At 36.6% G+C, this 12,134-nt stretch overlaps 1 protein-coding gene across 1 annotated transcript; it reads right to left on the bottom strand.

Moving 5' to 3' along the window:
- Positions 1-255: 255 nt before the first annotated feature.
- LOC123533106 (peroxisomal sarcosine oxidase-like) lies at positions 256-11,825 on the bottom strand. The gene is made up of 6 exons (XM_045314744.2): positions 11,665-11,825; positions 9,472-9,541; positions 7,147-7,293; positions 5,841-5,994; positions 716-787; positions 256-384 (listed from the first exon to the last, which is right to left on the bottom strand). Exons 1-6 carry the CDS (start codon positions 11,823-11,825, stop codon positions 263-265), a joined length of 726 nt encoding a protein of 241 aa, XP_045170679.2. The 3' UTR covers positions 256-262.
- Between the last annotated feature and the right edge of the window lie 309 nt (positions 11,826-12,134).

Below are 12,134 nucleotides of genomic sequence, written 5' to 3'. Positions count from 1 at the left end.
ATGTAGAATATAAACTTAGTTTTTGATAAATCTGTCAGTTCTCAAATACAACATACCGTAAATCCGTTCCTGTCATATACAATACAATATTCATTTTCAACAAACTATCAGTCTTGAAATTCGATATATCGTCAAATAAAATCAAAGTTCATTTTAGAAAGAAATATGTATCTTAAAGTAAGACAAACCGTCATATAAAAAGTCGGAAGCTCAGCAAGGTATTTTTTCTTTCAAAAGACTACATTTATATCGTCATATACAATCACAGTTTATTTTTGAAGAATCTGTCTATCTTGAAATGTGACATATCGTAAGATGGCTGTTGCTCGGTAGCTAACTGTGCAAGGACTTTTCCAACCACTGGTGCCAGTTTGAACCCGTGACCTAAAACATAAAACAAATATGACACCTGTCGATTTAAAAAAAGATTTTTTCAAACTTTTATAAAACAAATTTCTGACTAAAACATTCTTTATAGCACTTTTATATAAGATTTAAGGTTTATGACTAAACAAAACTGAAAACAGGCTCTGAACAAAATCCCTTTTACATCCAGGAAGAACTTTAGTGCAATGTTTATAACTAATATATGCTGCTAGATCCAAATAAAATACTAAATAAAGTCAGACCGTCATTTTCCTCGAATATCGAGAACCTCCCAACAAACTGTACATGACTGTATGGGTATGAGAAATGCATCTGTGCGCAAAATTACCTGAGAATCCTGCAGCAATTACCACATTTTTCCAAGACGGGTGAACATCTAGGACAAAGTCTGTGTATGGGGTGTTCCGGAAAACAAGATTTAACCAGTAAAACAAAATCATTTGTTACACCATGTATCTTATAATTCACCGATCTATTATTTGTGCTATATTGTCTTAATTAAGTTCAGCATCTATCTTGTTGAGTTAAAGTCAAACATTTAACGAATAACTATCTGATATCTATTTCTATATACGTAGTGTACTGTTTGCCGGTCAATAGTTGAAATTATTGACCTTCGGTTCTTCGGACCTTGGGCAATGATTTTTACTATTGTCCCGCAAGCCATTCAATACGTGTAAACTTTACTGAACAAAACAGCTGACCCACAATTTGCTATTTTGCCGATCTCTAAAAGAAAGTACCGGAAGTACTTTTTAATTACGTATACGTTTAGATCAAATGTTAATAATAATCGTTTGTCACCAGTTAAAAATATGGAATCACGCAAAGATAAAATTTCGTGCATTTTTCTACAACAGCCAGCTTTTAACCCTTACCCTGCTAAATTTCTAAAATGGACTTGTCCATCACTTATTATTCAAAGGGTTGTTCACTTAAAATTTACTGACTAAATAGCGAACAGTGCAAACCATGATCAACCTTGGTCTGCACTGGTCGCAAAGGCAAAATGACTTGCCGCCAGCAGGCTGAAGGTTAAAAAGTCACAAAAAGTACATATTAAAGTTGCACCTTTGGAAAACGGTCGAATACCATTCAAAAGAATATAGAGGTATATATATTTATGTTTTATTAGATGGTTAAATAATATACAAATATCAAGGGATCTTTTTTGATAGGGACGACTTCATATTCTGCTTTCGTAACTTTTTTCTCCAGTTTGTAAATTTGATTTTTTTGTGACTTTCAAAAGTGAGTTAAAGTCTAAAATGTGTAACTTTATATGATGTCATTGTTTAATTTTGTTGATGTTTTATGTGTAATAGAAATATATAGTTCCAAGTGTACGTTAAATTTCCAGAAAGTACGTTTAGTAATTTAAATATTGGCAAAAAATGGCAGGTTGAAAACATCTCCTGTACTCATATTAGAATTGCATGACTTTGTATATCGGAATGAAAACAATCAATTAACAAGAGGACCATGATGGTTCTGAATCGCTCACCTGTCCCCACATGACCCAGTTTTGAACTGAGTATGACGTCGTTTTTTTTTTCTATTATTTGACATAGTGACCTAGTTTTTGAGCTCATGTGACCCAGTTTTGAACTTGAACTAGATATCATCAGGATAAAAATTTTGACCATTTTTCATGAAGATCCATTGAAAAATATGGCCTCTAGAGAGGTCACAAGGTTTTTCCACTATTTGACCTAATGGCCTAGTTTTTGAAGGCACGTAATCCAGTTTTGAACTTAACCTAGATATTATCAAGATGAACAATATCACCAATTTTCATGAAGATCTCATGAAAAATATGGCCTCTAGAGAGGTCACAAGGTTTTTCTATTTTTAGACCTACTGACCTAGTTTTTGACCGCACGTAACCCAGTTTCGAACTTGATATCATCAAGGTGAGCATTCTGACCAATTGTCATGAAGATCCGTTGAAATATATGGCCTATAGAGAGGTCAAAAAGGTTTTTCTATTTTTAAACCTACTGACCTAGTTTTTAACCGTAGTTGACCCAGTTTCAAATTTAGCCTAGATATCATCAAGATAAACATTCAGACCAACTTTCATATAGATCCCATGAAAAATATGGCTTCTAGATAGGTCACAATGTTTTTCTATTATTTGACCTAATGACCTAGTTTTTGACGGCATGTAACCCAGTTTCGAACTTGAACTAGATATTATCCAGGTGAATATTCTGACCAATTTTCATGAAGATCTGTTGAAAAGTATGGCCTCTATAGAGGTCGAAAGGTTTTTTATTTTTAAACCTACTGACCTAGTTTTTGACTGCACGTGACCCAGTTTCAAATTTGATCTAGATATCATCAAGATGAATATTCTGACCAATTTTCATGAAGATCCATTGAAAAATATGGCCTCTAGAGAGGTCACAAGGTTTCTCTATTTTTAGACCTACTGACCTAGTTTTAGACCGCACGTGACCCAGTTTCAAACTTGATCTAGATATAATCAAGATGAACATTCTGACTAACTTTCATAAAAATCCCATGAAAAATGTGACTTCTAGAGTGGTCAGAAGCAAAAGTTTACGCACGCATGGACGGACAACGGACGCCGCGCGATCACAAAAGCTCACCTTGTCACTTTGTGACAGGTTAGCTTAAAACAAGGCAGCTGCATGTTTGTACATTAATTAAAACATTGTGTGAATCGACTGAATATAGACGTGAAATAATTTTAGAACACACATATATGTAATAATACAACATAAACTTCAGGCGATCGTGATTTATACTATAAAGCATAAAGTTTGTAAATGTATTCAACTGAAACGTTTTTGAGTATATTCAGATCATACTTTATCACATCTCTATCTGATACAACAGAATGAAAAACCGTTTGTAATGTAACACAGAACATTCGGCTACATGTACAACTCGAATTCCAAATTAGCACGTTCTACAAGTCTACAAGATGTACAAACACCTTTCTCACTAAATATGAACCCGGACTAGGTTAACCACACATGTACATCCCTTAGTCTCCACCAAGGCGTGTTTCAAGGGTGTGTGCGTGCGTGTTTAGAGGCAGTGGGAGTGGGATAAACTATTTCAGAAGACTGTTGTCTGGGGTAAGAGTATTATTGCAACCAGTGCCGTAGCCAGACACAAATTTTAACCGAGGCAATCTAGGGGGATCCGGGGCCATGTCCCCCGGATTTTTTCCCCAGGACGTCTCTGGTGCGTTCTAAAGCACTCTCAAACTGTTTTATATCACAGTAAAATCATCCTTTTAGCCATATATTTCACAGTTACGTCCATATTTTAAGAAAAAGGTATATTTATAACAAGGATAATTGGGGATTTATCCTATTCTAATATGGTCTCGGATACAATCATTTTTGTAATTGAAAGGCAATAAAATCAGAAAACCATCAGGAAAGACATACAACATGCTATTTTTCAGTATACTAGTAGTTTATTAGTTTATAACCCAAGAGGGGGTAGGTACGGGAGAGGGGACTGTGTCCGTTTTGTGGGTGGGGGTCATTCGGTCTCCCCTATAACAATTTTAAAATAAAGGTTTGAAATGGTGGCCTCTGGTGCATTTTTTGGTCTGAATTTTAAGGTATAGGAGGGGGTTCCCCTTCATTTTAGTGGTGGTTAGTGGGTTAACTTCCTTGAAAAAATTGAAATACAGATACGAAATGGTGGTCTATGGTGCACTGTTTGGTCTAAAATTTGAGGTAGTGTAGGGGGATCCTCTCAAGTTAGAGGGGTCAGGGGGCTCTCCCCCTGGAAAAAAATGAAATACAGGTATGAAATGGTGGCCACTGGTGCCTTTTCTTGGTCTAAATTTTAAGGTATGGGAGAGCGTTCACCCTCATTTTAGTGGGGTCAGGGGGTTTTTCCCCTGAAACGTTTGAAAATTCGGTATGAAATAGTGGCCTCTGGTGCGTTTTTGGATTTAAATTTGATAATAATAATAAATAATTGGGTTCGACTTTGATGAGTAGCTCACTTCTCAGCCAACTTGGGGGAGAGGGCATGGACAAGGCTATCAATATGGCTGTTAGGATTTCCGCCTCACCTTGCCTCAATGATGTCATGAGGCAGATTGTATTATGTTATATTCTCATGATATTAATATACTTTTTTTGAACTTTTATAACTGAAATTTTCATCAGTGTGAAAGGCCTACTTTTTACTCTTCTTTTTTGTTTGGCTCCTCAAATTTTAACTGAGGCAACTGCCTCGGTTTGCCTCAGTGTGCCTACGGCGCTGATTGCAACACTGCCTGAACTTGAATCCTTTTAAAAGGCAGTACAGCAACTCAGCCACTAATTAATGCAGTTGTTTCTATCCTATTTTGATTACTTATTTGTAACATTTTAAGGACACGTCACGGCTGAGATAGTTTAGCATTATTGCAATACACAATCGGTATTAAAATTGTGTTTCCAATACATGTGCTCATTAGATAAATCCTCAATATCTCTGTGAAAATAAGGGATGTGTTTTATATGATTGCAAAACTGTGAGTTGCTCTAATTAGTGACAAATTCGTGAGGAATTCGTACGTGACTTGGATAATCAAAACGACAGTGAGGTAACAATATATTCTTATATTGTTTTTATTCACGAGTTGTAAGCTACAATATAGAATACCCATCAAACTAGAAGTTAGAAATAACAGAAAAAAAGTAATTAGGTCATGAGTCATCATATACCTGTCAAAATTTGTCATTAGTTTTCACGAGCTGTCAAAATTATTTTTATCTCTCTATTCTGCAAATGCATTGTTCTTGTAAGTATCTTGGTCGGATATTGTAGTGTATAACTTACTTTACATTCCACATTAATATTTGTGTTTGAAATTGCTTTGTTGAGCTCACCGAAGTCACGTATGAATTTCTATTGTTTTAGTTTATTGTCTGTTATAAAGGTATCAAATCTCAATATTAAGATATAAGAATTGTTCCTTTCTGGTAGACAAAGGAAACTATTTGGTTGAATCATAACAGAACTGTTTTTGGAAAGAACTGAATATTCTTTGGGGTTTTTTTTGTTATTCACCGGAAATTCAAAACGTGACATCACCTTAATACCCCTGTAACTTTTCAGGAAAGAATTGTCTTTTGAATTTTATACTTTTATCCCTACTGATAGCCGACGTTCAGCCTGACCATAATACTCGTAAGAGATGTGAGGCAGTACAGGCAGTCAGACAGACGAAGGACGGACGAATGGGATGGGACGGGACCGGACATGACGGGACAAGACCAGATAAAAACATGTACACTTGTAAAGCCTGTTAACCAATTTGAAAGTGATGCGTTTCTCTGTTGAAACTCAAACAGTCACAGTGGCTTATTTGTAGCATTCAAGCGCACTCACAAAAATGATAACAAGACAGCACAAAAATGTAGAGCGACAGAATAAGAGTTGTTGTGTTGTTGTTTTTTTGCCCGCATATACCGTATATATGCACGTCTCTACCACACTAGGTTCGTTTTCCAGGGTTGGAAAATGTGTTCTTATAATCATCTTTATCGTGTCTAAAACCCATTCGTTATCTACGGCGTCCCTGTTATCCGAATCAATTTTTGGACCGTGGTGAAGACATATCTAAAATTAAAATACAAGTTGAGTTTTTTCCACAATCTGACTGAAAATAAGCAAAAGAGTTATCCATTTTGTTTGAAAGTATCCGCTAAAAAGCAAAGGGAGCGGCACAAGAAACTCGTTCAGAACAGCAACAGAAACGAAATTACTGCTGATGAAAACCACCATTTCGAACAGAAAAGTATAAATTTAATTATTTTACTTTCTGGATACCCCTGTTTCGTCTCCAAAAGATAACAAGAGCACCGCCTACGGACGCCATTGCTCGTCTGCAAGTGCTGGTCAGTATGTAAGGAAAGAGTTATAGTTCAGAATTTCTAAGTATAAAAAGTGCCGTAATTCTGAAAAACGCAGGTTAGAGTCATGGTACTTGGCCTACATAGTCAACTAATGATGATAAACAAGTGTGCAAAGTTTTAAAGCTGTAACTCTTATTGTTTTTGAGAAAAGGTGGACCTAAACAAAAAAATAACCAAGAAACTCAAATTTTCTAAGAATAAAAAGGGTCATTATTCTGACAAAATGCACATCAGAGTTATGGTTCTTGGCCTACATAGTCATCTAATGATGATAAATAAGTGTGCAAAGTTTCAAAGCTGCAGCTGTTACTGTTGAAAAAAGTGGGCCTAAAAATAAATCTTAACCAAGAAACATAGACTTTTTAAGATTAAAAAAAAGGCCATAATTTTGACAAAATGCATATCAGAGTTATGGTTCTAAGCCTACTAAGTTATCTAATGATGACAAACAAGTGTGCAAAGTTTCAAATCTGTAGCTTTTATGGTTTTTGAGAAAAGGTGGACCTAAACAAAAAATGTTAACCAACGCCGACGCTGACACCGACGCCGGCGCCGACGTTCAAATGACGGCAATACCTCGTAGATTTTTTTTCAAAATTCAGACGAGCTAAATATATTTATCTTATTCAATGCATAAACCCTGTCTTATTTAGCATAAAGCTGGCTCAGTTCAAAGTGTGACATGTGGACCGGTCACCCCGGTGTCAATATAATGTGACTGAGAAGGGTATCATGTCACGTGCTTACGTCGTGATATTCCAATGAGGCAGAACCTGTGCTCACTGCTACAAAAAGACTCTTAACCCGAACACACACATAACTCCATGTTGCAAACTGAAACTAAAGGAGCACATACCTTGACAAGTCCTGGGTACTCTTTAGAAGGAAGTTCGTAAATGTGGTTATTTCCGGCACCGGACTCGGACATGAATGCCGGGAAATCCTCAGTACTATAATGGTCCCCGTTCTTCTCCTCCCAGTAACAGACAGTAATCTTCAACGGCTTAAATGTATAATAAAGATAAAATAATACTATTTGAGAAAAGAATCAACTATATAGGGATGACGTCATCAATTTATATGCTATTACAATGCAAGCTTTACCAAAAGCTGGAATGCGGCTTGCATGGTTTCTGGTTATTGTTGCCATATGAGAGACAGGAATGAAAGCCGAATAATATACATTGTACATGTTCCTGCATTGTGTGCTTGGAATATATTCCTCGATATAATAAGCAGAACACATGTATTATGTCGCGCTCTCCAGATACTATGCCGTTCTATATAAATGTGGTATAATAATGATAACAAAACAATGATAATATAGAAATAATTAAATAATTATGTGTGCTTCTACAAATCAGCTATTTAAAACGCCAATTAGTTAGTTACGATAATGTGTAATTTTAAGTTTGCTATTACGTTTTGCCTTAAAGTTTCTTTGTTGTATACTGGACTTGTTTAAGACTCATTAACTTAAAATTCTAAACGTTTGTATTTAAGTTGCAAGAGTTATCATTATATGAATATTTATCTTTATTTGTCAACTTAACAATATAGATACATACAAGTACATCTTAACTTTGTACTCGCGTATATCGCCGCATTGACTTCAAAGCAATGCATTCCCTATCAGCTTAGATTTCACAGAGCACGAGTAGAGTCATTTCTGTGTTCGATTTTCGGTGAAATATAATTTTATGATAAGAAGAACTTAAACATACGTTTAGAACATGTTCTTTTTGCTTACCGCTGATAACACACAAAAACGTGTACATTGTACATGCTTTAAACGAATAGTCACATACGTTTTTTCAAGAAATATAATCAATAAGTAACTGAATTGATAGAATACGAAATTTTATAGCTGTTTTCAGGTGTTATCCTTACCTGGATTACGTAGGTCAGCTTAGCAAAATTATGAAAATTGCGTTCTCATGTCGCCAAAGAATTATAATTTCTCTTTTTAGAATTAAACATGTCATTAAAGTTTGAGAAATACACTTTTTCCAAAAAATTAAAGGATTTTAATTGTTCTTCTAATATTCTACTCGCAAATGTCTTTAAAGGGCATCTATTACATTACAGTAATCATCAACGACAAGTTAAAATCCACCACTTAAAATACATTAATGTAATAACAATATACGTGTTACAGTTTCATGGTATCAAGGTAATAAATATATGCTTATTATAGTTTCAGAGCACAAATATGATAACAAGATACATGTTACAGTTGCACGGTATCAATGTAATAGTAATATACTTGCTATAGTTTTACAGCATCAAAGTTATAACTTGTTATAGTTTCAAAGCATCAAAACAATACCGAGATATTTGTTAAATTTTCAGAGCATCAAAGTAATAACAAGATAGTTGTTGAAGTTTCAAAGCATCAAAATAATAACAAGATACATGTTGAATTTTCAGAGCATCAATGTAATAACAAGATACTTGTTATAGTTTCAGAGCATCAATGTAATAACAAGATACTTGTTACAGTTTCATGACATCAAAGTAATAATGATATACGTGTTATAGTTTTAGAGCACCAAAGTAATAACAAGATACTTGCTAAAGTTTCAGACTATCAAAGTAAAAACAAAATATTTGTTACAGATTCAGGGCATCAAAGTTATCAAAATGTTATCATACTTGTTATCATATAAAATTTATTTAAATTTGATATTGGGATGCGTGAAGTTTGATTGCCACGTGTCAGTTTTTGAGGGGAAAACAAGTCTTTTTTCACAAGTGGGAGACCAGGAGTATAATCATATTTATTTTCGCTTCCGTGTGCAGCACGGCGACATTCAGTCTCCATGCGCTTTGACATATATATATAGCCAGTCCTGTTATCAATATTCACCAGTCACTAGCGTGACACAATTAAGACTCGTCTACAGTGTGACATATACGAAAATCGTCACCGGCGTGACACAATTGAAACCATTCTGCGCCATGTCACAAATGAGACCCTTCACCGGCATGATACATCTGAGATCATATTGAATCGTCTAATGTTTACAACATTGAAATGAGATGATGTGGTTGAGCGCTTGGTACAGCGTAAGATTGGTTAGGACTAGGCGCTTTCACCATGACGTGCGGGTTCGAAACCTGGCTCCATTAAGTTTTTTGTGAAGTTTGTACTTGCATCATATGGAACCCTTAAGAATACCTCTAATGGGACATGGACTCCAATACGTGGTAAGAATTTGGCTGCCCAAGCACCTAGAGCCAAAACGACACTTTTCGCTCAGTGAACACCTTTGGTAGTCTTTATAGATACTATGTCGCCTGATTAAAAGTCTAACATTGTCCCGCAAAGTACCACCGTAACGTTGAAATTGCCTCTGAATAAATAGAACAGTTAAACCTGGGTCCGTTTTACTGCGTCAGCCACCCGTTTGCAACGGGTTCGAAGCTCACTGGCTCGCTTAATTAAAGTCATAGTCGAGTTGAAATATCTATAAACTTTTCAACGGCCACATGTCCCCTTCCATACTTCGCTCAAAGTGGAACATTTTTCTTGATTAAATATTTTTTAACATGTTGAAATTTAAACAAAACTGCGTTTGACTTAGGCCTGTGCTCAGTTCGTTTTAGAACACTAAAGATATCGCCTGCTGGAGCGGAGAAGAGTAGGGTCTTAACCCCCAAGTGATTGTGGCCACGAGTTGGATCCCTAAACGAAACGAACGTTCTCCTGCTGATTTGAAAAACTGGAAGCTACTGTCTAAAGTGAGTCTTCTACCTATAGCTTTCAGATGTGAGATACTTATGGTGGCTGATTTCTGCCATTTCGTGTGTTCGTGTCGGCGAGGCGCAATGTCGAAGTAAAGAAATCACGAAAGGTCGAAATAATGCTTATTTGTTCGTGTCGGCGGGTCGAAATGTCGAAGACACGAAAGGTCGAAAACTGCTTATTTGTCGTGTGTTCGCCTTTCGACTTTCGAGGCGAACACACGACGACACGAAACATTGTAGGCAAAATAACGAAAATTCAAAGGCGAACACACGAACTTTTGTATTAATCACTTTTCGTGTCGGCGGATATTAAAACTTCGTGTTGTCGCCCTTCTTTTGTCGTGTCTTCGTGTATTCGCCTCGAAAGGCGAAAGGCGAACACACGACAAATATTGAAGCAGTTTTCGACCTTTCGTGTTTTCGTGTCTTCGACCCGCCGACACGAACACACGACAAATGTGCAATTTCGTCCTTTCGTGTATTCGCCTTCCGATAGACATGCGCATAACAATTACACATATGCTGCTGAAATGAAATTTGCTATAAACAATGTCCGTAGAGGGAAGAGGGTAATACGTACGCTGGTATTATCCTTTTCTCCCAGCAGAATTAGATTTTAAGACGGACTTTCTCATAACTTCTTATACATTTATTTTATGTGCAACATACATGAAACATTTGTCGTGTGTTCGTGTCGAAGTAACGAAAGGTCGAGAACAGCTCAATTGTCGTGTGTTCGCCTTTCGCCTTTCGAGGTGAATACACGAAGACACGATAAAAGAAGGGCGAAAAGAAGAAGTTTTAATACCCGCCGACACGAAAAGTGATTAATACAAAAGTTCGTGTGTTCGCCTCTGAAATTTCGTTATTTCGCCTTCAATGTTTCGTTACTTCGTGCATTCGCCTCGAAAGTCGAAAGGCGAACACACGATTAATAAGCATTATTTTGACCTTTCGTGTTTTCGTTACTTCGACATTTCGCCCCGCCGAGACGTACTCAAGAAATGGCAGAAATCAGCCACCATAGATACTAGACGAATAGTTAAAACATGTAAATGACCACCGTATACAACGAAAATAATATATAATTATGTAGAAGTAAAATAATTCTGTTAATGTATTGTAAAACGGTAAGTAGTTGCCTGAAAAGCTTGCAACATTTTGTCAGCTCTAATCAGCCCACCGGTTTTGTCAAGAACAAGTTCGTAATCACTGGGAAGTGATAATTTCGGATACCTTTTGCGCTGTTCATCTACAAATGTACACAAAATGTATCGTGCGGGGCACCATGGCGTTTTAAATATTTCTGGGTGTTTGGTCCAAAAACGAAACATCCGCAGTTTCTGGAAGAAAATACATTTAAAGAACAATTTAGGTTAACTTGTCCGACAATGACGCACGGTAGTCAGGGTAAGTATGATTTATATTGAAGTTTATGCTGAAACGATAATTTTACTTGGACTGTGCTTATTTACTTCAAATTCGAACATTTGGGAAGGCACTGTCGTGGCTCCAGTAGAGTTCGAACCTATCATTTACGGACAGACTGATCAGTCATCCTAAAACAAAAAACGCCGAGAGGGTATGCGGAAGAACAGAAAAGGATAAGAAGGGTTGTCCTTACACAAATAACTGTTCTCCACACTCTGCTTGAAGTTCGTCTTGAATTCTGTACGATTCTTCCATCATGTTTGTGTAGAATTCTTTAGGCCCGTACGCCTTCCTGGTGATACGTGATTGTCCATGGGAGCTTCCTCTACTGTGTGGCAACGGGAACTGAAACATTTACTCATCTTTAATTTACTTCTGCAAATTGAAAACGAGCGGGAACGGAGAATAACCTTGGAACAAAAGTAAAACCTACCTACATTTCTTCCACAAAATGTAATCTAAAGAGTAAATGCGAAACAGAGAACTTTTACCGTACGTAACCCAGTATATTACAAGTCAAATGGTTTATCGCGGCCAGAAATTTGTACAAACCGGACAGAAGTTGCGAAATTGTCATTTGTGCAGGAAAGAAGCGTTTACCATAATGTCCAGTACTGGACAGGTATAGTGACCATGCACGGGCACGGCCAATTTTCTCAGAGG

Source organism: Mercenaria mercenaria, chromosome 12, assembly GCF_021730395.1.
Source record: "Mercenaria mercenaria strain notata chromosome 12, MADL_Memer_1, whole genome shotgun sequence".
NCBI classification, from domain to species: Eukaryota; Metazoa; Mollusca; class Bivalvia; order Venerida; family Veneridae; genus Mercenaria; species Mercenaria mercenaria.
This window is presented reverse-complemented; position numbering and strand designations above follow the sequence as displayed.